The sequence below is a fragment of the Leucopleurus acutus genome, assembly GCF_964270905.1.
Source record: "Leucopleurus acutus genome assembly, chromosome: 1".
Lineage (NCBI taxonomy): Eukaryota > Metazoa > Chordata > Mammalia > Artiodactyla > Delphinidae > Leucopleurus > Leucopleurus acutus.
This window is the reverse complement of record NC_139142.1, coordinates 40,919,267-40,946,461: the sequence shown is the minus strand read 5'-3', so window position 1 is coordinate 40,946,461 and position 27,195 is coordinate 40,919,267. Positions and strand designations below refer to the sequence as shown.

Sequence of the window (27,195 nt, the reverse complement as noted above, 5' to 3'; positions counted from 1 at the left end):
CTCTGTGCTGGAATCTCACCGCTTTGCCCTCCGCACCCCTGTTGCTGTGCTCTCCTCCGCAGCTCCGAAGCTCCCCCAATCCGCCACCCGCAGTCTCCGCCCGCGAAGGGGCTTCCTAGTGTGTGGACACTTTTCCTCCTTCACAGCTCCTTCCCGCTGGTGCAGGACCCGTCCCTATCCTTTTGTCTCTGTTTATTTTTTTCTTTTGCCCTAACCAGGTACGTGGGGGGTTTCTTGCCTTTTGGGAGGTCTGAGGTCTTCTGCCAGCATTCAGTAGGTGCTCTGTAGGAGTTGTTCCACGTGTAGATGTATTTCTGGTGTATCTGTGGGGAGGAAGGTGATCTCCGCGTCTTACTCTTCTGCCATCTTCCTTTATTATCTTAAACAGGTAATAATCCAATTTCTTTTTTGAAAACAGTGTTTATGCAATGGTTTATCTTATGAGATGATTGGAGAAGAAGGATCAGATACTTCAAAACTGGAAATGTTTTTCTCAGGGTACCCTCGTATACTCGGATTATCATTATTTCCTAATTTAACAAGTCTTACAATTGTTGCTCAAGATATAAAAGAAATTTCAGGACTAGAAACTTGTTTACGGCTTAAAGAACTTTGGATTGCCGAATGCTACATAGAGGTAAGTCTAAACATAACCTTACATGAAGATTATGCTAAGTCCTTTGGCTTTGGAAAAATAATTCATTGAAGTATATGCTTGAGGCATGGATCAAAACAGATAGATTCATACATGATGAATTGCAATTAAACCCTTTGCCCAGTAAAACAAAACAGAAAACAGATAAATGGACAAAATATAAAAATAGATTTATACAAAGGAGAAAATAGAAATAAAGAGCCAAAACATAGACACATTCTACTTTTTAATAATCAAATCAGATCAAATAATACCCAGTACTGCTAGTGAAATTGGTTTACTTTGACCCTATTGGTTGTGTGAAAATTATAACATCTATATTGAAAAGCAATATTGCAAAATGTATATGGTTATCATTATAACCATATAAAAATAGGTATCAAGTTGATTTAAAAAGAATATGAAAATTGAAAATAGTATTTAGGCAGAGGGATTGTATGATTTTTTATATTTTAGTACATTTCGCTGGGTGTTGATTTTGCAATCTATTCTGAAAATGTGCTTTTTAAGGAAAATGTACTTAAAATCTACTTTATTGAAGGATTAATAGAAAAACACAAGTTAACACTATTCAGGCTCCTCTTTTTTTTTTAACAGAAAATTGAAGGTATTCAAGAATGTAGAAATTTAGAAAAACTGTACTTATATTTTAATAAAATTTCTAAAATAGAAAATTTAGAGAAATTATCCAGATTGGAGGTTCTTTGGCTGAACCACAATGCAATTAAAAATATTGAGGTAAGATAATTTCAGTGATTTATATTTAAAGTCAACTCCTGTAGAGTTTAACCACAATGTCCAAGAAATATTCATGACTAGTTTAATTAGTTAAGAAGAACTAATGTGTATGTAGCATATTGTAACATATAGAGAACTTCGTATGCATCATTTTCTTTACTCCTCCCACCGTGTCTGGGAGGTAAGGTGTTATTTCTTCTCTGAAGGTTAAAAAAAAAAAAAAAAGAGGTTTAGAGAAGTTTTGAATATAACTTGCCTAAGATTTTAAACACACTCTGTGTGATGTGTTCTTTTTGCTACTCCTCCTCCTCTTTTCCTCTCTGCTTCCCTCCCTGTTCCCTTCTCCTTCAAAAATTCTTTCCAGGTTCCAGAGAACAAAGTAGACTTCACTGAGGCACCCACTTACTTCTAAGCTTGTAAAGTAAACAGCACCTGGTGCTTGGAACACCTGGAGAACTAACCAGATTGCTCAGATGATTTATAAACATAGATTTTAATGATTTCTTCTAAATTATATATTGTCTAAAATTTTAGGGTTTGCAAACTTTGAAGAATTTAAGTGATCTCAACCTTGCTGGAAATCTAATAAGCAGCATTGGTATGTACAGTTTCATTTGGAATATGAGAGAATGTTACAATAATTTTTTGTCAATATGAAAAGTACAGTCTTGAAAAGCATTTCTAAATCTATAATTACAGGATGTGAAAATACTACCCATTGATCAGTGGTTACTAATTATACAACGTTACTGTTAGTCTCATTTATATGCAAGAAAAGATGGTCATATACAACTCAGAAATATGACAAGATATGAACAGGAGGTAAAATGAGAAATTTAACTTTTTTCTCATCTTGTTTTTTTTAATTAAAGGTCGATGTCTTGATCCCAATGAACAACTAGAAAGATTAAACCTTTCTGGTAACCAAATATGTTCTTTCAAGGTATGTTTAAGTGGAATAATTTATTTTATTCATCAACCTGGATCATGAACCATCTTTTTGCAGAAAATGGACTAAAGAGTCCCCACTTAAAGAGTAATTTATTTTGGACTACCCAATACTCCCAGAAATTTGAGAGTTACCTGATTAAATTGGCCCTAACGATCTGACACTATTAAAACCAAACAAATAACTATTTACTTGGTCTTAGGATACCACTTTCTCTTAGTTTTTCTCCCATCTTTCTGGCTACACCTCTTTGGTTTTCTGGTTTTTCATCCTCTCCTAGCATCTAAAAAATGGATTGCCCCAAGTTAGTCCAAGATCTTTTCTCATTTCTATCTGCATTCATTCTCTAATCTAATCATCTTATAACTTTAAATACCTTTATCCACTTATTACTCCTAAATTGGTATCTCTACTTTCCCTAACAATTACCCCAAATGATAGACATCTCCTATCCTAACTCAAACTGATTTCCCCTCTACCGAACCTTTGTCTCCTGCAGCCTTCTCCCTTTCTCTAAATGTCATCTCAATTCTTCTAATAACTTAAGCCAAAATCCTTGAGTCATTTTTGACTCCTCTTATTCATTCATACCCCATAATCAGTCCATCAGCAAATTCTGTTGGCTCTACCTTCAGAATATATCCAAAGTCTGACCATTTTTTACCACCTGCATCACTATCAACCTGGTTGAAGACACCATCATCTCTTTCCTGCATTATTGGAAAAAAAAAAGCCTCCTAACAGTTCTCCCTGTGTTTACCCTTTCACTGCACTCAGTCTGTTCTCCACATAGAAGCCCACTCCTTTAAAAATATGTCAGATCAAATCATTTCTGCTCAAAACCCTCCCTTGGCTTCTCATCTCTTTCAAAGTAAAAGTCAGTTCTTACAATGGCCCACCAGACTCTATATAATCTAGTCTCCCCACTGTCTCTCTGACCACAGCTTCTACCACTCTCCCCTTTGTTTTCATCATTCTAGCCACTCTGGTCTCCTCACTGTTCCTTACATATATCTAGGACACATTCACCTTAGGGCCTTTGCACTTGCTGGAGTATTCTTACCCCATATATCTTCGTGACTCATCTCATTTCTTTCTGGATGTTATTCAAATGTTATGTTCTTGGTGACACCTTTCCTGCCTAATTAAGTAAAATAGCAATGACCCCTACTACCCTCCTCAAGTGGAAGCATTCCATTACTTTTCCCCTGTTTTATTTTTCCTATTGGCACTTACCCACAACCCTTACTAGAATACAAGCTCCATGAGTACAGGAATTTGGCTTGTTTTGTTCACTGCTATAGCTACAATACTTAAAGCAGTACTTGACTTGTAATGAATCTCAATAACCATTTGTCAAGCACATAAATGAGAGAGAAAAAACAAATAAGAAGACAATGTTTATGGTATATAATGTGGGTGAAAGCATATGGCATTCATAATTCTGACAGCGTCAGACTGAAGGTACATTTTCAAACACTTCCTCTAGACAATAGGTGAGCAAATTAGCTATAGAAATAATTTTGAATTGATCAATATTAAAGTAGGCATTCTTTTACTCAGAGAAGAATATAAGACACCAAAAATCTATAGAATGAGGCAGAATGTTATAAACACCTTAAAAAGAAATTTCAATAAAATTTAATTTTATTAGTCAAATTCAAGAGGAAATATCTGATGTGAACATTGAAGGGTTGACAGAATTTCAACAGGCATTGTAGGGAGGATTTTCTACAACGCAGTGGGAAGTAGGCATTCCAAGATGAGAAGAACAATATGCAAAAAGGTGTGGAGGTAAGAAATCAGTGTTATTTGAGTAACATCAGCAGCAGAGATCAGAGGGAGCTGTGAAAGGTAAATTCAGAATACTGTAGCAGGTAATGTTTAAGGTAACAAATGAGACATAAGCAGGAGTTACCTAGGGAAATAGCATTCCAAGCAAAGGTGTGAAGGACCTAAGTGGTGGAAAGAGTGTGGCAAATATAGAAAACTAGAAATCCTCTGTGCCTGGAACGGAATGAGGGAGAGAATCATGAGTTGAGGCTGAAGAAGATAAGTGCAGAAGGCTGGGAGGATAAGGTATCACCCTGCCAAGAAGCCATATGGAAGTTTATCTCACCCTGGCCAGCCACGGCAGCCTTGTGGTAAAGAGCAGAGGCTGCACAGGCAGAAAGATCTGTCACTTCTAGCCCTGCCACAGACTAAGGGCAGCATAATACAATGGTAACATGAAGTTGAAGTGAAATAATAAAATAAAGCTCCTAGAACAATGACTAAACACAGTAAGCACTCAATAGATATGCCATTTTATTATTATTACTATCACTTTAATGACGTTAACCTATTTCAATCTCCTCATCAAAAGGATGGGGATAAAAATAGGATTATTGTGAAGGTTCATTGTATGGCATAAAATTAAAAAGGCTCTCTATAATAATTATGGCTTCTCATAAAAACATTGAACATGACTCACAGCAATCTTTATTATTCAAATATTAGGAATATTCCTGAAATATTATTATTCTGAATTTTTATGTCTACCCTTTCCAGTCACCCTAAAAAGATACTATCCTGGTGAAAGTGAGATGTGCTTTCATAGACTCCAGCGTCATCTAACTTCTGAGTGTATGTGGAGGATTCCTGCATAAGACTTCAAAGTTCACACCCGCCATAGCCCAGACTGATGGTCAAATGCAACACAGCCACCCAGAAATCAAACAGTATCTTTACTCTTCAGCATAGTCAATGGTTTACCTTCCTTGCCCTGCAGAATTTGACCAAATAATTCTCTGCACAGCTCTATTCAGAAATCTCCTTTTTAGAGTCACCCTGATTAGTTAGTCCCACTCATGCTATGGGCCTAGCCATAGCCTTAGGTCCAGCCAGTAAGCCAAGTTATCACTTGTCCAGAGAGAGTTTGGACACACATTATCCACCTCACCCTGTCTTACTCTTAATTCTAGCAGCCTGATTTCACTACTTGCTTCCCGATTCCATTTGTATTGATACTTTATCTTCTAAATTAGTGCCTCCTGGTCCTTGCTTTGGATTTCCTTTAATTCTGATTCTGAGTCTCTTAACTAGCAGTGCATTCATTTAAGTCCAACTCTACCATAGTACCTTCCTACCCCAGGCACCACCCTAGTAATACTATTATTGAGAAAGATGTGGGCGTGTCTTAGAGGTTGGTAGAAAGTAATAAGCATTCAATTCAATTCACATTATTTATTTAGTGCCTGCTGTGTTCTAAATGCTGAATGCTGGGAATGCAGTGTTAACAGGACACAAACCCTGTTCTCAAAGAGTTTATCTCAGGAATTGGCAAACTTTTTCTATAAAAGGCCAGAAAGAAAATATTTCAGGTTTTGTGGGCCATATATGGCCTCTGTCACACATTCTTCTTTATTTTTTCCCAACACTTTAAAAATGCAATCACCATTCTTAGCTTGTGGATTGAGGGCCAAAGCACATACAGACCCTTGGCTTATAGACTTGTGGATAATTGACAATAGGGTGTGATAAATTTTATAACAAGGGTAAGCCCCGTGGCTAAGAGAGTTCATAGGAGGAGCATCTACCCCAAGCCTGGGGGATGAAACAAGGCTCTCAAAGAAGAAGATACCTAGGTTGAGTCTTGACAGATTAAAAGGTAAAATTGGGGTGAAGTTCAGTCCATTCAAAGGCAGAAGCGTGAGTGAATGTCTAAATGGTCTGGGACATTCTGAAACTTCAAGTTGTTCAGTATGGCTAAAACATAAAATGTCAGGGTTTAAATAGAAGGGACAAGACTGAAGAGTTAAGCAAGGGCCAGATGCCAAATAAAGGAAGGTGTAAACAGTGACTTAAACTTCAAGATAAAAGATGTTAAGGAATCACATTGGTCTGGAAGTGCATCGTCAACCCCTACCCCTCCAGAGGCTGTGAGGAAAATGAGGCCCTCAGGAGAAAGCTAGCTTTCAGTTGCCCTTAATAGGCAGAAAGGGCATTTATAGAAACAAACAACAACAACAACAACAAAAACCTCAAACCAAAAAACCCTAAAAATCAGGAGTTCAGTGTTAATTATATTAAAACATGGGTGCCATAGCCTTTGGTGAGAAGAGCAGACCTGGAGGCTGAGGAAAATAGCGAGCTGTGTTCCTGGGTGGTCAGTGTGGGGAGTATGGTGAAGGAGGTAGGAGACCTACATCCTTGTTATTCCTGGGGCACGTGTTAGCAAAGGGGCTGTGCAGAGAGGGAATGGTGTCTTAAGGAATAAATGGGCTTCAGGGTTTCATGTGGAATACATCATTTAGTAAATACTCTGTCATTTTACATTTAAAATGTATAGTTATATAGAGTCTGCTGTTTAATTATTGTTGATCCATTTTTCATGTATTTAGCATCTTTTTCAATAGAGAATAACACTTTATGCATCTAAATACCTTTAACATATTAAAGCACATAATTAGAATGCATTACATTAAGTTATGGGTGATCTTAAGAGCTAAAATGCCTCCTTTAGAAATGGAGAGTTGCAATTAATCAATTGACCATTATTGTTGCTGTTGTTTTAGGACCTCACTAACTTAACCAGGCTGCGTCGCTTAAAGGATTTATGTCTCAATGATCCTCAGTATAAAACCAATCCAGTTTGTCTGCTGTGTAATTATTCCACACATGTGTTATATCATTTGCCTTGCCTTCAAAGACTTGACACGTTTGATGTGTCAGCAAAGCAAATCAAGGAACTGGCAGATGTAAGTGCATACCTAATCAGGTGTCTGTGTCTTAAGTTTAATTAACTCCTTCTTTCTGGCTGTGTCAACATGTGGTAGGTAGTATGATCTTGTCAGTGTTGTCACCAATTCTACTTTTGCCCAGTGAACTGGATATTTCACATAGATGCATACAGATAATAACATTAGTACTAGAATCTCAATTTTGATGACAGTATTGGAAGGTAAAATAATAGAAAAACGTTTAAACTTATATAAAACTTGAAGGAAATCTGAAAAATTATCAGTGTTAAGAATAATTAAACTAATGCTATATATACGAAAATTAAGCCTAAATAAAGTAGAAATGAAACAACTAACCTCCTCTCATTTGGAGTATTATATATCAAAATTAGAAGATACCCATGGTTGATGGTAGTATGCCAGGATTAGGTAGATTTTAATCTAATTAAAGATGGTTTGGGGTTCTCTGTAAGTATAAGTGAATCTACCCACACTGCCAAAATCTTGAAGATCTCCAAAATCTTGAAAAGGGCTTTTCCTGGGCTGTCACTGATGGTGAATCTCCCAGTAAAGGGACTACTATGCTATGGTATGAAAGGCTTTATAATTTGAGAGTAGAGTTCATAGGAATTTACCATGTTTTTTAATATTCTTCCCACATTATATTTCTACCTCTCCTTCTAGTCCATTGAGTCCCATTTGTTTATTCAGTTAACCATTCAATAAATAGTTTATGAGTGTCCAGAATGTGCCCACATGAAGCCCTCCCATCCTTTCCTTGTGGCTCATCCATCATCTCAACATAGATAAAGAATGTCTTTATCCATTTCTCTTGTATCTCTTCTCTTGGTAGCTTGAGGATTTATTCTCAAGTTCCACTGTCTCCTCTCATCTTTTCAAAACTGAGATTATCCTCTCTCCCATCCCAATCTAAGAAGTGAGCTGTCTTGTAATATTGAGCAAAAGGCTAGAGTTATTGTCTACTAGCAGATGTCCAGAGTCATTGGAGGGTCAGGGAGGAATGTCTTCTCTAACAATGTTAAATCAAAAATAATGACAAAACTTTGCAGTGACAACCATATTTTTGAAATTTCCATTATCATCTCTGTAGTTTTTCATCACACACTTTCTGAAAAGGTGAGCAGGATGAATGTGCTTCACTAAATTACTTGGCTGATTAATTTATCTAACAAATATTTAATGCCTATTACATTCGAGGCACAGTTCAAGGCACTAGAAATAGAGTGACCAAAACAGAAAAAAAAAACCTGCTTCCTTGGAGTTTACATTTAGTGAGAGAAGACAGATAGTAAGCAGCTAAATGAGTGAAAAACTAGTATGTCAGATGGTGATAAATGCTATGGAGGAAAATGAAATAAGGGTGAAGGAAACAAGATTGTTGGTAGGGGCAGAGAAAGGGCTGTAGGCTCTTTTCTATAGAACTGTTGGGAAAGGATTTACTAAGGCAGCATTTGAGCAGAGACCTGAAGGAAATAAGGGAGCAAGTTTTTCAGGGATCAGCAAGTACAAAGACCTTGAGCAGGAGCATGCCTCATATTTTAAGCACAACAAGGAGGCTAGTATGGCTGGAGCTGAGTAAGCAAAGAGGAAAGAAAGAAGAGATGAATACAGGAGTGGTGGGGGGCAGATCACGTGAGACTGAAGAATGTTGTAAGGACTTTGGCTTTTACTTTGAGTGATATGAGGCCACTGGAAAATTTTGAGAGGAGGAGGAAACAAGATGACTTATGTTTTAAAGGGATCCTTTTGGTTAATGAATTAAGAATAGAGGATTAAAGGAAAAGGTGAAAGCAGAGAGACCAGTTAGATTCCAGAAACTTGGATGAGAGATGCTGATGGTTTGATACAGGACACTGTAGAGGGGGTAGTAAAAAGTAATCAAAAGTAATTGTAGCAGTAGTTAGAAGGTAGAATCCATCTGGATTTGCTGTAGATTGAATTTGAAGTGTAGATGAAAAGGTAGAGAATAATTCCAAGCAACTAACCCAAGCAACTGAAGGAGGGAAGGAGTTGCTATTTGATGAGATGAGGAAGAGTATGGGAGGAGTAAATTTAGAAGGAAGAATCACAGCATAATGTTAAGCATATAAAGTTTGAACAATCTTTTGAATATCCAAGATGGATATATGAGACTGTTATTTAAGAGAGTTGCCTGGATTGGAGATAAAGATATGGGAATTGAAAGCAGAAGGATGATACCAAGCCGAGGACTGGATGAATCACCAAGGGAATGTTGTGGGTGGGGAAGTGTGTCACTTGGGTAGGTAAGTTCTGACTTTACTTGCCACTTGTAGGCAAAAAAAAAAAAAAAAAATCAAGAAACACCATCTGCCATTTCCTTAGTTACAGTTTTTTCTACTCAATTGCACCTGAGAAACAAGCTCTTCTTGATCAGGAATTTTTATCTGCTAATCATCACCCTAAAACAGCCTTTTTCCCCTTAACTCTTCTATGTTATGAATGCCTGATTTTTTGCAGAAGAATTTAGTAATTTCAGTTTCAGAATTTCATATTATGTGTGGAGAAGGAATTCTTTTGTCTGTTCATCGAGCCATATATTTGTTTCCATTCTATCTGTTATGCCAAATAATTCTGTTGGGATCTTGACTATCCACTTTCTACTAAATAAATCACACAACAGTGTACAAGCCTTCCAACTTAATTGAGGTACAGATTTGCTGATAATGCCTTCATTATTTCAAGTAAACAGTTAAAACTAGGTCACATTATAACATGCACCTGATTTGTTTATTTTCTTAGCTAGTTCTTTTGACTAATATAACTCTTGAGCACCATTTACCTGGTATATTTCTTAATGGTGGATTTAATTAATTTATCATGATAAACATTAGTAACTGCATGATCCATTGATATTAAGGAATTCAAGATAACTGGATTAGATTGACAATTTAGTAATTTGCTCAATCTAAAACAAGTTCATTTAGAGCATTCTTTTATAGATTTGGGGGAAAAAACCCATGAAATCCTATTTCTTAGCCGTGCATTTAAAAAATGAATAATGTTACATTTGATTTTATTCTTTTAAATTTATTTTTTCTCTAAATTAATCAAATAGGAATAATATGTTAGCTTCAGTAGTACTGCCACATTAGCTAAATGACACTATTTTGTAAATTGAGTTCTTTCTATAGTCTCTTTATGTTGTCACTGAAAGTAAATATGCCTCACACTTAAAATATTATACACAAAGAACATCTTTGAAATTTTATGTTTTGCTTATTAAATTTAAATAGAGGATTCTGTGTAGCCATTATCATTTCAACTAATATCATTATTAGTAACTGAGCATGTAAAACTTAAAAATAATTATATAGAACATACCACACTCATATAATACCACTAATAATTACCTATAATGTTTTTTGTTTCAGCTAACCTTTTTTCTCACTTTTAGACCACAGCAATGAAAAAAATAATGTATTACAATATGCGTATAAAAACTGTTCAGAGGCATCTTAATGAAGACCTTGAAAAACTGAATGATCGAAAATGTAAATTACAGAAGTTGCCAGAAGAACGAATAAAATTATTCAGCCTTTTGAAAAAAAATGTGAGATTTAATATTGTAAAATTTCCATAGCCTTGTCTTAAGAAAACTGGCAGATAAGATACTATTATCTTTTAAATTTTATATGTATGTATACATTTATAAATATGCATACCTTTTAAAATTAATACTAAGTTTCAAGTAAGTTTGCCCTGAAAATGTTTTGATTCTAGGTACTTAACTAAGCTTCATTCTGTGCTTAGAAATCTGCAATTTAAAAAAGGTATAGGCAGGGCTTCCCTGGTGGCGCAGTGGTTGAGAGTCCGCCTGCCGATTCAGGGGACGCGGGTCGTGCCCCGGTCCGGGAAGATCCCACATGCCGCAGAGCGGCTGGGCCCTTGAGCCATGGCCGCTGAGCCTGCGCGTCAGGAGCCTGTGCTCTGCAACGCGAGAGGCCACAGCAGTGAGAGGCCCGCATACCGCAAAAAAAAAAAAAAAGTATAGGCATATTAATTTATAAAGTTTTAAAAATGCTGTGTAATTCAATATGATTCAGTGAGTTATAGAGATCTGTTAGACTTATTTCACTACATTTTTATTAGATACCAGCAGGCTGTGCTCAAAATTCATTTTTTTGTCTAAAATGCTAAAGTACTCTTTACTATTGTGTGTTGTATACTATTAAAATATAGCTTGTTATAAAGTTCCCATAATGTTGTATACTTCAATAGTTTGTGCTTTAGTAGTTATATGTGCTTTTTTAATTTAGAATAAATTAGATTTCCTTTACTAAAAGTAGACTCTGAGAAATGAAGGCTTACGTCAAAACAGAACTTTGTATGTATAAGAACTTACTGTATTAAAAAAAAGGTATAAGAAAATAATGGTTTATTCAAAAAATGGTGTTACAAAAATAGTCAAACTACTTGGGAATAGGGGACTTGGATCCTTAGTTTATACTTTACTAAAAGTAAATACAGTGGGGAAAATAGAATTAAATGTAAAATGAAAACATAAAAAAGCAGAAGAGTATATGGATTAATATATTTAACTGATCTCAGCCTGCCAAGTAAGAAAAATACTAGAAATCACAGGGAACAGAATTTAGCTTTGATTGAAAAAAAAAAAGTAAAACGCTTTTGTACTAAAAAGCATCATTAATGAAAATAAACAATAAATGACAGTCTGAAAAATTGTTTTCAACAAACATGAAGGACAAACATAATATCCTTAGTATAAAAGTACTCATAAGTAAAACAAGACAAAAAGGGACTTCCCTGGTGGCACAGTGGTTAAGAATCCGCCTGCCAATGCAGGGGACACGGGTTCAATCCCTGGTCTGGGAAAATCCCACATGCCACGGAGCAACTAAGCCCATGAAGCCCACGTGCTTAGAGCCTGTGCTCCGCAACAAGAGAAGCCACTGTAATGAGAAGCCTGTGCACCACAATGAAGAGTAGCCCCCACTCACTGCAACTAGAGAAAGCCCACACGCACCAACGAAGACCCAATGCCGCCAAAAATAAATAAATTAATTAAAAAACTTTAAAGAAGACAAGAAAGTATATATCCAAATAGAAAAATTAAGCAAATTCCATAAACTATCTTTTTACAAAAGAAGAAATAAAAACTAATAAACATGTGAAAGAGGACCTCAATCTGATTATTAATTTCCTAATATGAAATAAGACAACAAGCAACCATTTTCACCTATAAATTTGTCATAGCCTGCCTGGTGAAGATGGGTGTGACACTATTACACCACTGATGAGAGTGTAATTGGGTCATATATATTACTAACAGCCTAAAAATGCTCATAGCCTTTGACCCAGTAAATCTACTTCTAGCACTCCATTTAAAGATTTGGATAAATATTTATATGAGAATATTCATCACTGTACTATTAATAACAACAAAAAATTGGAAACTACCTAAATGTTTAAAAAGAGAGGCAGAATTACTCATTCTTAAGATTGAATGGTATGTAGCGATTAAAAATCAATTTTTAAAAATATATTTAGTACTCTTTATGAAATGAACAGGTTTAAATTCATATTATAATCAGAAAGGTATTCTTAAAACATTAACGTAATTTATTTATTTGAATAAAAAACGACAGGAAAACCAGTATATGGAAATCATTTTATATCTGCCATTTTCATGTGCAAATGGATGTATTAATATGTGAAAAATAATAGTTATAGATTATATAAACTATAGGTATTTTTATAAAATATGCTTACTTCATTTTTTTAACAGCTGTATGTAGCCATTATAGAGAAAGGAGTACAGATACTTAGCAAATTTCTATTTGTATGCACTTCTCTGTGTACAGTACAATTTATCTTGAAATCCATTCTACGATGCTGGGGTTAGGGTAAGGCAAATGAGGCACTCACCCTGGGCCCAAAGTTTAAGGGAAGGTCTAAAACCTCCATAATTAAGGTAAATCATGTATTTTATTATAATATATATTTTAAAAATATTTATTTAAATTTATTTGGTTGCGCTGGTCTTAGTTGCGGCATGTGGGCTCCTTAGTTGTGGCATGTGAACTCTTAGTTGTGGCATGCACGTGGGATCTAGTTCCCTGACCAGAGATTAAACCCAGGCCCCCTGCATTGGGAGCATGGAGTCTTAACCAATGCACCACCAGGGAAGTCCCTATTATAATATTTCTTAAAAATACAAATGAATGCAAAAAAAGTCCATTACGAACAATAAGAAAAAATCACAAATATCAAAATTTTAAATAATGACATTGCTGTGCTGAGCCGTATAGGAGACTGAGGCAAAGAGAAAAATGTGCACCCCTATATCCATGCTTGTGTATATTTTTTATGTTGTTTCCCAGAATACCAAAGTAGTTGAAAAATTGAAAAGTAGGAGTGATAAAAGTCACATTATTTCAAGCTTATTCTCTTTGTTCCAAAACCAGCATTTCTTATCATTTTACTTTGGCTTTATTAGAAGCTAACTCATCAATAATATTTTAAAATTTATTTCTTTGCTTTTCTTATTTTCAGTTGAGAGAACTGCCATGTCTGAAGTATTTAATTTCACTTGGTCAAGAGAAATTCGTTGACCAAACTTGTACTAAAGTTATAATCACATGCTTGCCATGTTTTTATGAAGTTTGGCTTATTTATTATCTAGATTGCTACTTTGTTAATTTAAGTTAACTAAATATTTAATAGATTCCACTGAACAATTTTGCTCTCTGGCACATTGATTTCAACAGTTGGAACGGGAACTGACTGAACTCAGAGGATCTGGCAAAGGGCACAATGATAGATCCAGTAACAATAAAGTAACTGAGCTTGAAAAATCAAAAAACTGTGAAACTGTCACAGAAGAACCAAGTCTTCAGCAGAAGATAGTGACCAAACTAAATGCCTTGAATGAAAGGGTAACATTCTGGAACAAAAAACTAGATGAGTATGTTTAATGAATTATCTCGTTGTTCAAATTTGAAACATGAGGGAAAAGAATGTTCTGGGCCACTGGTCAAGCTCAATTCTCTTCTTCAGGAATGGAAAGAATTACAGTATGAAGTAAAACACAACATGTTTTTTCAGTCCAGTTCTTAGTAGAGGTAGGCATCATTGGTTCAAAGTTAGCATATAGTTTTTTAAAGAAGCAATACTTTACTAGGAACACTGGACTTCCCCTGAGTGGCTTCTTGTCACATGACTCTAGTGTCTGCAAATTAAAAACATTAGTTTTTTTAACGTTAGTTGCTACTGGTGCAGAAAGCACATACAAAAGTTGTCTGGAATCATGTAGAAAGAAACTCAGGTTGAGTATCAACTAGAAACATAAAGCAAGAAGACTTATTAAGTACTGTGAATTTTTTTTTTAACTTACTAAGGCACTAAGTGGATAAGTTAGTTTGCCCTGTAATAATAAATAGTAGCAAAATAATAACTAATATTTATTGAGTTCTTACTCTGTGCCAAGCTCTTGGCTAAGAGCTTTTCATATATTTTGCCTATAATCTTCAAAAAGCCTATTCAGGTGTAGGTACTATCAATCTTGTCATTTTCTAAGAAGTTGCAGCAGAAAAATGTTGTGACTTGTCTAAGAGCTGAGAATCATAAATGGTGGAGCCAGGAGAGTCTTCTAACCTTCACTTACTCTGAGGTTAACAAAATTTGAGGTGATTTTAATTGCCAAAAACAGAATGTCTTTTACTTGGTTTAACTGTTAGCACCAAGCTTTCTTTGTTCATTGATGAAAGCCTTATACTTTAACATCAGCTTAGAAGAAACTATCATGAATTTTAATGTTGTGAATTTTAGATCATTTTAATAGCTTTATTTTTTTCTTAAATAGAATTGAAGGAATTTATCGTATTGAAGTAAAACAAAAGAAGAAAAGTCATAGTTTATTAATCCCATTTTTGTTAATTGAGTTGGAGACTGTGGGAAACATCTACTTTGAAGAAGGCACTCGATCTGATGACTGGTAAATCTTTTGATATTTAGTTATAGCTTTAAAACTAATTTTAAGTGCTTAGGATCATCAACCAAAATATCAACTTATAAAAATCTTAAAATGTCCCATTTCAAAACACTTACCATATAGAGTATTCATCCACTGAAAATTGGCAGTTACCTACTTTACCATATATACATTTCTCTGTTTATACTATTGCCATGAGCTAACTTGAAAACATCCTAATAGTATTTCTTTGCTCTTTACTTAATTTTCCTTAGCCCAAGAGCAGAATATAATTTAGAAAAGCTTATGGTCATGAATTAATTTTATGTATGTTTATACGGTTTATTTCTGGACTGAATATAGCCCTGGATTCTGAATATTGGGTGAGAGGCTAGAATAGGGAAGGAGTGGCAAAGCAGGATTGGCAACAGCAAGTTGCAAATACTGGAGGAGGCTGCCTAGTAAATTTCCTGGGGGTCCATGATCAAAGTGAAACCAGTTGTCTAGAGCTAGATAGAGTCAGGGTGCACATAGACTTTATGAGTTAAAATAAGGCAGACGCTTAAAAACCAGGAATTTGGGTGAAAAGCCCATTTGGACAAAAATGGCAAAGCCACCCAAAATGGAAACAGGAAAAAGGGATCCACACTTCAGAATCAAGTCCTACTGGTAGACACAAGGAAGTGGTTGTGTTGCTTCAACTAGAGGGTACAACCCAAAAAATGATCCTAAAAAAAGAGAGCCTTGGCACAAAAATATCATAACTTTCATATTTCTGCAGTCACTTTCTCAAAATTGAGAAGCCCGTGAACAAGGAAACATGTAAAGCTATAGCATGGACTTGATATATCACCCCAGAGGATGGTTTTACTCACTGTCACTGTTGAAACAAACACGATTTTTGTGAAGTAAACTACAAAACTTACAATAACCTTTTAGAAAGAAAAATGTGTGCCTGTTATCCATTACTTTAAGCCAAGCCCCCTGATTCTATTAGATGTGGCTCTAACTCACCTCTGTGAGTAAAAGCTTCTGAAGGGCCTTGGGGGTACTTTGGTGGAAAAGTCTAAGACGCTCTGCCCAAGGGACAAAGGGATCTTCTAAAATACTTTCTTTTGTATCAGTAGATCCATTTGCCCAACAGTTATCACTGTTGCTTAACCACAGTATTTGATTTTTATGTACAAAGATATAAAAGGTATTCATCCCAGTCCCCATGTAAACAAGTAGAGGCCTTGATTTTTCAAGTGTTAAGAATTGAATGGTGTCTCTCTGCAGGATGTATGCATAATTCTTCAGTCTTTTATTTGTATTCACTTAACCTAAACAGAATTGCTTTTTATTATTTGTTTCTTTTTAACTTATCACAAAGTAAGCTCTTTATAAAACAAGTACATTAGTGAAAAAACTATGTAAAAGCAAAATAACTAAAAAGCCATTTAGGTAACTGTGTCAGCCTGATAGTAATTTAGATAGCTTTGGTGGATTTTAATAAGCATTAATAATTGTTTACTTGTTTTTAATAAAAATAACCTTGATCCATTTTAAGGAGAAAATCAAATACATGTTGGCAGAATTTCAAGGACTGTTTGTTACTTTTAGCATACTACAAGCTTGGCTACCTTAGCTCTGATCGTTTATGTATATTAGGAAATAACTATTAAAGTGCTTTAAATTGCTCTGTGTGGTACATATCTAGTCATTTTATAATTTAAACACTGACTTTTCTTTAATATTTTTAAGGCCAATATTTAGCATTGAAATAAAAAGTACTGGAGTAGAGCTAGAACTAAAACATAAAGGTTTTCTCTCAGAAAAGCCTATGTTTATAGTAAAAGAGCATTGCAGATTTCTAATTGTATATTGTTAAAAATTTCTTAGTGGGCTTCCCTGGTGGTGCAGTGGTTGAGAGTCCGCCTGCCGATGCAGGGGACGCGGGTTCATGCCCCGGTCCAGGAAGATCCCACATGCCGCGGAGCAGCTAGGCCCGTGAGCCATGGCCGCTGAGCCTGCGCGTCTGGAGCCTGTGCTCCGCAACGGGAGAGGCCACAACAGTGAGAGGCCCACGTACCGCAAAAAAAAAAAAAAAAAAAAAAAAAAATTTCTTAGCTTCATTTCTTTTTTGAAATTGAAGAGCTTTATTTTTCAGTTTAAAAAAGTCCTGATTTTACAGAGACTTGTCTGTTGAGTAGATTGTTGCCACTACAGCATTTTCATTATAGATCATATTATTTACCTCTGTATTGCCAACTGAGTTATATCTATTGACAACAGACAACATTTATCAACATTTATCAGATGGGGACTCCAATGCATCAAAGATGCTGTCCTTGTGCTTGAGAAGCTTTTTTAACCTGGTTATAGATACATGCATGGCATTTACAATTTAAAGAAATAACTTCAAAGTACCACAAAACAATATATAAGTGACTCTGTGAGATCCTTGGGGACAGATAGGATGTGCCTTATAAGTCATTACATCTAGCATAGGGCTGGCTGGATTCATAACTCAATAGATAACTAATTGAAGTCTCTATATCAATATATAGATATTCACTTAGTAGGTTCACTTTTGTCTATAAAATAACTTTCAGTAATTAATCTAACTTTTTATATATAAACATTTCAGGCTGTACTGTTTTAGAGAGCTACAGAAACTCAGACTTTTTGTTTTATACTGTTTTATATTTGTTTTTGATATGGTTTAAGTCAGCAAGTCAGTTAACAGTATTTATTAAATGCTTGTTTAGGATTTTGAAGTGATTTTAATAGATTATATTATGCTTCAGCCATTTAAAACCATGTGCATTCTACATTTGCTAAATGGGTGCATCATTTGTATATTAAGAACGTTTGTAGGCATCTCTCTGTGTAACTGAATATCTTAGTCAATGTGTATATCACCACTGTGGATGCTCACACATTCAGGTCTTACTGAATGAGTGGGGGCACCCAGTGACATGAGGGGCCCTCACTCTCCTAACCTCTGCAGATCTTGTTGCTTTTAGCCATTCCTTCCATGTAACTTCACCTCTCTCTCTCTCTTTTTTTTTCTTGTAGTTAGACATTTCCTATTTTCTTTTTACACTCTCCCTTGACAGTCTCTTCTACTCCTGCACTTTCAAAAATTACTTAAAGTTACAATCTCTCTCCTTTACCCCAGTCCTGAATTTCTACCTATTAGACATTTCTAGCCGAATGTCCAACTGGCAAGGCAAACTCAACATATTTAAAAGGGAACTCAGCTGTAAAGTAAAAAATAGACAGTGGGGTTAGAGTCAGAAAGCCTAGGCTCAAACTCTATCTGCATAGTCTTAAAACAGTTATTTAACTCATCTGAATGTCATCTGTAAAATGAGAAAATAAAAAACTATCACAAAAGGTTACTGTTAGGATTAGACAAGGTGATGTAAAAATATTTAGTTCTTAATCTTTTTGCTTTTGTTTTCCTCTTCCTGCCCACAAACCACCCCTTCCTTCTGACTCCTCCATTCCTGTTTGTAGCACTACCACCCTCTTAGTCATAGAGGCACAACAAACACTGAAGCCATTCTTGACTCCATTCTCTTCCTCCATCTCCATATCCAATCAGCCTAAGACCCACAGGTTCTCTCCATAATGTCTCTTGCATTCATTCTCTCCCTCTTTGTAACCAAAATCTCCTGCACATGGGCCATCATAACCTTCCTCTTAGACTATTGCTACATATAGCTGGTCCCTGCCTATGCCAAGAGCACTCCGTTAAAAACAAAACAAAAGCCTCCTGTAGCAACCTGTTATCTTCCAAATTACATTCTAACTCTTCACACTGACATTCAGTGTCCTTCACTGTATAGTCTCCAAACTACTCTAACCCCTTTTCAAACCCTTTCAGAGTCAGCTGAACTGTTCATGCCTCACTGCTCTTGGAATATATCTGGTACACCATCACATAAGTGGTTTTCTTTGTTCTACTTCCTTCACCCAGAATGCCTCGCATCCCAGGCCCTGGCTCTATCATTGCCTGTCAAAACTTACTTTATCTTCAAGGATGACATCAAAAGCCATTCCTTTGTGAGGAATTTTCTTGTCATCTCCATCAGCTATAGTCATTTCTTCTTCTTCTTTTTGAATCTTCATAGCACTGAGTTTTATCTCTCCTATCTTATACTCTATTATAATTTTGCTTGTACTTATCCATTACTTCTTCACTTTATTGGTTTATAAACTCGGTGAAGATAGAGACTGCATCTTTTTAATCTTTGAGTCTTTTCTACTTTGTTCACTTGCTCAGCATTCATCCACTGAGCTTCTACCATAAGTCACATTCTATGCTAGGTGCTAGTGATAAAAGTCAAATAAGATATAGTTCCCTCTCTAATCAAGCCTACAATCTGCTGTAGAAGACTATGGTAATGAAATAGTAATAAGTTCTGGGATGATTGTACACATGGAGAATGTAGGAGAGGGCAGCTATGTGAAGATCAAAGCAGAGTGGCAAGTTACAGAAAGTATTGTGGAAGTGGGGACACTTGAGGGAGATGCTTTGATCTGAGTTTTGAAGGACTGATAGAAGTTAACTATACGAAGAATTAGAGGAAGGACTTTGCAGGCAGAGGAAACAGCATGTGAAAGGGTGTGGAAATAGTATAATATGTTTGGAGAACTCAGTAGTTCCACATGACAAGGGCCTGATCATTAAGGGTCTTGCAGGCTGGGCTGGGTAGTTTCAATTTTGCCCTTAAATCTATCAGACTGAAAGAAAGGTGTAGCAGATTTCAATATTATTTTATACAAAGTCCTACAGAGTCATTATTTCAGGTTCAGACTAAAATGTGTATACATCAGACCAGTAATGACATGCTCCCCAGTTGCATGTAGCACATATTCAACAATGCTGTGAGAAGTTATCATCCTCCATGACGTACTGATAATATTGTAAGTCTCAGTACTTCTCTATCAGCATAGGTCTGTTCTCCCTCCTCCAGCAGTATTGCAGCCTCTGAATGATGTTTTCTCATCCACGGTGTGGCCAGGTGATTGAATGAATTGCTTTACTTCTGTGACCCCAGGTAGCACAGAGCCCTTGTCCTCTCAGCACCAGGGTTCTGTATCTCCAGGGCTCTAGGAATTCCATATGAGGAAGGGATCAGCTGCTTAATTCCCAAAGAAAAGCTCTATGAAAGGATCATACTACTTGGAGTTTCCTGTGCCATTCCTGGTTCTTGCATTCCTGGGAGACCAGGCTAGAAGCTGGGAACTGTCCATTCATCACTTCCATCTATTCTCGATTACTCTCAAGGGCAATTCTCGATTACCCTTTTGTTACTTTATAACAAAAACCTTATCTACATAAAACGCCTATAGCACTAGTTTCTATCAGAGCACAATAATAATGATAATAATAACAATTAGAGTGCAAGTAATAATGAGTTTCAGTGGTTCCAGGACATGTTGTTTAGGGGTGACTTGGACTAATTTAGGCCCACCCAGGAAATGATCCCCCTATACATGACACTGTAGGTTTCCCACTGCACATGATGATCTGGTTGTTTAGCCGGACCTCTGAACTAGTTAGCAGCATTATGCTGGATTGCAGCACTATTTCTGTCTCCTTTACCAGACTGCGAGCTCCTCTGGGATTAGTTTGGTTTGGGCAGCTCACTTTTCAACTCTTGGGGAAGAGTAACTGGGCAGTTCCTAGCTGCACTGGTTCAGTCTTTGCTAGTGAGAAAGGCGAATGCTCTAAATTAGGAGCTCAGATGTTAGTCTTAGGAAGAGACACCCCATCAAGAAGCTTACCTTTGTGATCTTAGCCCACACCGACGCTCAGGCCCTGGTTGATTATCCCAGTGAGGACCAGTCATCTCATTCAAAGGCAGATGTACCCCATATAGGAGCACTTAACTTCCTTTTCAAACTGATCCATTTTTTTCAAATTTATTTTTTATTTTTACTTCTTTTCATTAAGGTAACATTGGTTTATAACATTATATGTTTCATGTGTACAACATTATACTTCTACTTTTGTATACATTACAGTGTGCTCACCACCAAATATTTAGTTTCATCTGTCACCATACAGTTGACCCCGCCCTTAAATTTCAAATTAATCTAAATTCTGTGCTACTTTAAGACAGTGCCAGAATTATTACTGTGAGTGTGGCCAGGCAAGGGCAGCAGAGAGCAAATGAGCATTGTGTACATTTTCCTGAGATCTTCACACAGCAGGCCCCTACTTCTCCTTCAATTTTTAGCTCAAATATCTTCTCTGAACGTCTTACCCAAGACTTGTCTTAAGTAGCCCCTGCCTCTCCAAGCCTCTCTTACCCCAAGCCTCTCTTTCTTCAGAGCACTTACCAGTTTAGATTTTTTTATGTCTTGTTTATTTTTTTGTCCAACTCCCTTGGAAGATAGGGTCCATGAGAGCAGGGACCCTGCCTCTTTCACTTCTATATCCCTAGCTATGAAGTTATTGCAATAGCCCAACTAAGAGATGATGGTGATTTTAACTAGGAAAATAGCAGCAGTAATGATTAAATAGGGTCATATTCAGGATGTATTTTAGATGTAGAATCAAACAGACTTGCTGAAGACTTGGATATTGGTGAGGAAGAGACGAGGCAAGGTTTATTCCTGGGATTTTAACCTAAGCTACCAGTTAGGTGATGTTGCCATATACTGAGGTGGAAAACACTCAGGAGGAGCAGGTTTAAAGGCAGGTGTGTTGGGTGAGTTAAATTTGAGAGGCCTATTACATATACAAGTGAACACAGCAAGCAGGTAGTTGGATGTTCAAGAGTAGGTATATCCAGCTAAGTGGGGTAAGGGTAAAGCCTGAAAATAAAATGTTGGAATTTACTAGTATAATAAATATATATGTATATGTATTTATATATATATAAATAATATATTTAAAATATGTATTCCCAAAGGACCAGGTGAAATCACCTAGGGATAGAGTTTATGGAAACAAGAGGAGAGCCAAAGACTGATTGCTGGGGCAATCCATCATTTAGAAGTCTGTCAGAGGAAAGAGAAGCAGCAAAGAAAAACATGAAAGAGCAGCCAGTAAGATGAAAGCCAGAAGCATGTAGTTTTACTGAAGCCAAAAAATGAAGTGTTTCAATAAAAGAGGATTGCTCCATATCTTTTAGTCAGAACAAATATATAATAATTAATGAAAGAACTATTATTTTATGTTTCAAAGTTTAGCGCCTCTTTTACTGATTGAATAAGAACCAAATCAGAGCTATACTATATGACCATTTATCTTTAGCAAAAAAAAAAAAATATATATTAGCTATTACTTTTTTCATATGTAACTTTGTGTTCTCAACATTTTAAGGAAAATCTCTTTTCTTTGCATATATTTTGTATTCTCATATAGGTTTAATTCCTGCTATGAATTAATTCTATCACGTTTTTGTACATGGGACTTCAGAACGTATGGTATTACAGGAGTGAAAGTAAAACGTGTCATCAAGGTTAACAACCGTATTCTGAGACTAAAATTTGAAGAGAAATTCCAAAAGTTTTTGGACAATGAAGATATGCATGATTCAGAGTAAGAAGTTAACTTCCATAAGGAACATTTTTACAACAGTCTGATTTTATTTTGTAAAAGAAAGTCTTTCTGTTTTAAAAGTTTACAATGTTGAAAATATCCTTGTCAGTAAATAGTTCCTTTTCATGCATCTTCCTTGACTAGGATGACCTCATAGTTTATCCACATTGGAGCTCTTTTTGAGACTGAGAAGGAGTGCAAGTTTAATAATGACACTGGAACATCCAGCGTAAATGGGAAATATCCTGGGCAAGGCATATGGTCACTTATCTACAGCTAGGCTTTTCTGAAATCAATTCTAAAACTTTTTTTGTCTTAATTATTCTTAAGGAGCTATCGACAGATGCTGGAATGCCTTTTTTATGTTTTTGATCCTGAAGTTACAGTGAAGAAAAAGCATCTGCTACAAATACTTGAAAAAGGATTCAAAGACAGTGAAACGAGCAAGGTAACATAAAATGTCATTCAGAATAATGCTTTCTTCCTAATGAATAAAACTTTGCCACTGATTAAGCGTGGTTTGATTCTCAATGCTTTCATTCATGTTAGAGCAAACTTACACTGTTTCACAAAAAGCTTAGTGCTATCATGGAAAGTACAATTCCTCAGTATCCCAGGGGGATTGGTTCCAGGACCTCCCACAAATACCGAAATCCAAGGATGCTCAAGTCCCTTATATGAAATGGCATACTATTGGCATGTAACCTATGCACATCCTTTTGTATACTTTAAATCATCTCTAGATTACTTGTAATACCTAATGCAATGTAAATGCTGTGTAAATAGTTGTAAGTACAATGTAAATTCTATGTAAATAGTTGTGGAAGCAGGGCAAATTCAAGTTTTGCTTTTTGGAACTTTCCAGAATTCTTTTTTAAAAATATTTTCAATCTACAGTTGGTTGAATCATGAATTACTTTATCTTCATTATTATCTATTTAATCTTTCTAGGCATCTTATATTTTATATTGTGATCCTTTTGTGGATGATTTTGAAATCCACTTCTTTAATCCGTTTTAAACTCTCCGAGGTCTTCTCCATCTTGAAAAAATTCGTTCAGTTAACACTGCTGTGCTTTCTATCATCCTATTTTTCTCTTTACTTTTACTGCCACCATTTCTTTATTCTCTACTTCATTTTCCCCACCTTGATACTGATATTGCTTTATCCTTGGTCACTCCTGAGCTCCAAAATATCCAATCAACCTTTCTCGGTCCTCCACCCATTTGACGAGGCAGCTGTAGCACACTGGTATAGAGCAGTGTTTCCTAATCCTTTTCTCATCATGGCACGCATAAAATCAAAGTATTGCTGTATTTGAATCCTGGCTTTCCTACTCACCAGCTGGGTGACTTCACCTCTCTGTGCCTGTTTCATCCATTCTGTAAAGTGAAGATAATAATAGTATCTTCTTAACAGAATGGTTAGGATTTAGTGAGATATGTGCAAAAAGGTTCTTGTATACTTGTTCATAGCATCATTATTCACAATAGCCAAAAAGTAGGAGCAACCCAAATGTCCATTAACTGATGAATGGATAAATAAAATGTGGTATATACATACAAGAGAATATTATTCAGTCATAAGAAGAAATCAAATTCTGATACATGCTACAACATGGATGAACCTTGAAAACATTATGTTAAATAAAAGAAGCCAGACACAAAGGGACAAATACTGTACGATTCCACTTACATAAGATATCTAGAATAGGCAAATTAGTAGAGACAGAAAGTAGAATAGAGGTTACCAGGGGATGGGGAGGATAGAGGGACAGAGAGTTATTGTTTAATGAGTATACAGGTTCAATTTGGGATGACGTTCTGGAAATGGATAGTGGTGATGGTTGTACAACATCGTGAATGTACTTAATGCCAATGAATTGTACACTTTAAAATGGTTAAAATGGTAGCTTTTAACCTTATGTGTTTTTTTTACCACAATAAAAAAAAAATCACCAATAAAGCTTTCCAACCTCTTGGTGGAGAATAAATTGGAGGGAGTAGAAGCAATGACAGGGCCACTATACGGGGGAGGTCCTACAGCAGCTCAGGCCAGAGATGATGGTAGCTTCAGCAGGGTGGTATAGTGAAAGTGCCCTCACTGTACTTTCTGGAAGAGAAGTAGGAAGGAGGTGAAGAATTGAGGAAGGTGAGTGAAGTGCTCAGGGTCATATCAGAGAACTCTGAACCATCATGGGCACAAAGGGTAGAGGAAGGATGGGGCTATTTCTGTGTGTTTTCTGCCTGCCAGACACTGTGCTAGCACTTTATCCCCTGCATCTCCTAAAGGAGATACAATATCTCTAATCCTTCCAGCAGTGCTCTACACTGCTCTGTCCAATATAGTAGGCACCACCCACATGTGACTACTGAGCATTTGAAATGTGACTGGTCAGAATTAAGGTGTGCTAAAAGTTTAAGACATATAATACCAGTTTTTGAAGACTTAGTACAGAAAAAAAGACTATAATTTCTTATATTGATTACATATTAAAATGATAATATTTGTGAAATATTAGATTTAAAATATATTATTAAAATTTACCAAAAACGTTCTTAGACCAGTTTCTGGCACATAGAAAATTTTTTATTAAATTCACCATTATTGCTGAAACATTTGATTATGAGACTGACACGCAGCCTTCTGTGCTAAGGAGGCAGGTTATTGCTAAAACATTTGACACTTTTGATTGCTCTTTCCATTTTGAAACTCTCCTTTAGCATCCATACACTATTGTTATCCTCACATTTTTCTGATTGTCCCATCTTTGTTTCCTTTTCTTTCCCCGTCTTGCCTCTAAACAAGAAAATACCAGAAGGTTAAAGTTTACTATTCTGCCCTTCTTTCTCCACACACCATCAATTACTCTCATTGTTAAGATCTTAGAAATGGGGCAAGATAATTGGCTAGAAAAATCACTGGGTAGCACAAAGCTCAGATAAGCTAAATTTCTATGTTATGTTGTGCACACAATGAGTAAAGATTGATATTTATGTTCTGTATCATTTAAGAGACGGGATCTGATTAAAAAGATATGCTGTGTAAGCAGCTGAGAAGGAGGATTTGGCTTAGTGTGGCAGTGTCTGGTCCAGGCAGAGAGCCATGCACATAGCCTCTATCTAATGGATATTTAGTGATGTTCATGGGAAATCTGAGATTATAATTACTAGAATGTGGAATTTGTGATCAGATGAGCCACATTTTAGTATTTATTTTTCTAAATCTCTTTGAATAACAGGTTTCAATAAGAAAATAGGCAATTCAGCATTTATATAAAAGATATATTTTAGATAATTTGGCTACTAATATTAAGCTAGTAATAATTTCAAAACTCCAAGAAGTGACAAGGAGGAGTAGACCTGAGTCCAAGTCATGACTTTGCCAATTTCTGCTTCAGTCCTTGGATAGATCATATAAACTCTCTTAGGTTTTTTTTTTTTTTACTGTTAAAAATAGAGATTTTTGTTTGTTTTAGAGCTGCTTTCACAGCAAGTAATATGAATATTTCTGATAAAACACTTTTAAAGAAGTAACTCTAATCACAATGCAAACTAAAATTTCCATGCATTAGCACAATGAGATGTATTTGGAAAATAATGTAGATTATTAGACCAATTATTAGACTTTTATTTATTTAAATAAGAATCTTCAGTGTAATTTCCCACAGAATTTTCTTTTTGGAATTTGCACAGTTGCTAGTGGAGTATCCTTGAAAACGTGCAAAACTATAGCTCCTGCACCACACAGAGTGGTCAGTTTTGACTCTGGCTGGTTTTACAGGAACAAATGTTGTTCTGTATTACTTTTCATAAATCTATTTGCATATAAATTTAAAATATATAAATGGTTTTATAGAATGAAGTTGCACCTGAAGGTTATCTACTTCTTTTCAGTGAGTCTGACCTGCAGTTTCCTTGTACAGACACATAAACATAAAATGATAAACCATCTTACTAAAGTTGAAGTATTGTCAATCTTGTAAAAATATTCATACTTTGTTTTTTCTTTACAGCTGCCTCTCAGAAAAGAAGCTGTTATTCTTGCTAACAGCCTAAGTATATGTGAGTGTCCCAGAATTGAATTTCTACAGCAAAAGTACAAGAATGAGAAGAAAAACTCTCTTGAGCATGAGCTCTTCAGACATGGTAATACAAGTATGCAGTGTTTCTGAACTTTTAAGTTCTAAGTATTCAAATTCATTAATTATTTGCATAATATTTTTGATACTTGGTTTTATCAACCTGGGAGGTTTTCTGAAACCCATTTTATTTAGTGTTTACCAGTGTAGTGATACATGACTTTCTGATTATTATTACTTTAGTCAGGTTGTCAACAAATATTTACTGAGTGATTATTATCAGCAACATCAATAGGATGAGACTCATTCGTTAATCATATTTAATCCATCTTATATAAAATAAACACTTTTCATAATCTGCTTTTGTTCATTGTGTCCTAAAAATAAACTTAACATATTTATGTACATGTTATACACAAACACACACACACAATCACCATACAAACCCCAAATTCATAGGAAAGAGAAAAGAGAACTTGGCCTATTTATATGATAATCATTATATAAAGCACTCAGGAAGACAGGCCTTATTT

At 35.7% G+C, this 27,195-nt stretch overlaps 1 protein-coding gene across 1 annotated transcript in view; it reads left to right on the top strand.

Moving 5' to 3' along the window:
• LRRC9 (leucine rich repeat containing 9) overlaps nucleotides 1-27,195 on the top strand; it is a gene marked incomplete at both ends in the record, with an annotated part of 99,667 nt that overhangs the window by 6,722 nt on the left and 65,750 nt on the right. The window contains 11 exons of the mRNA XM_082845499.1: nucleotides 419-637; nucleotides 1,253-1,393; nucleotides 1,928-1,991; nucleotides 2,266-2,336; nucleotides 6,899-7,081; nucleotides 10,500-10,655; nucleotides 13,834-14,030; nucleotides 14,928-15,059; nucleotides 22,405-22,581; nucleotides 22,912-23,029; nucleotides 26,597-26,729. Of these exons, the coding sequence (XP_082701625.1) occupies nucleotides 419-637; nucleotides 1,253-1,393; nucleotides 1,928-1,991; nucleotides 2,266-2,336; nucleotides 6,899-7,081; nucleotides 10,500-10,655; nucleotides 13,834-14,030; nucleotides 14,928-15,059; nucleotides 22,405-22,581; nucleotides 22,912-23,029; nucleotides 26,597-26,729 (1,591 nt within the window). The remainder of the gene's footprint in view (nucleotides 1-418; nucleotides 638-1,252; nucleotides 1,394-1,927; nucleotides 1,992-2,265; nucleotides 2,337-6,898; nucleotides 7,082-10,499; nucleotides 10,656-13,833; nucleotides 14,031-14,927; nucleotides 15,060-22,404; nucleotides 22,582-22,911; nucleotides 23,030-26,596; nucleotides 26,730-27,195) is intronic.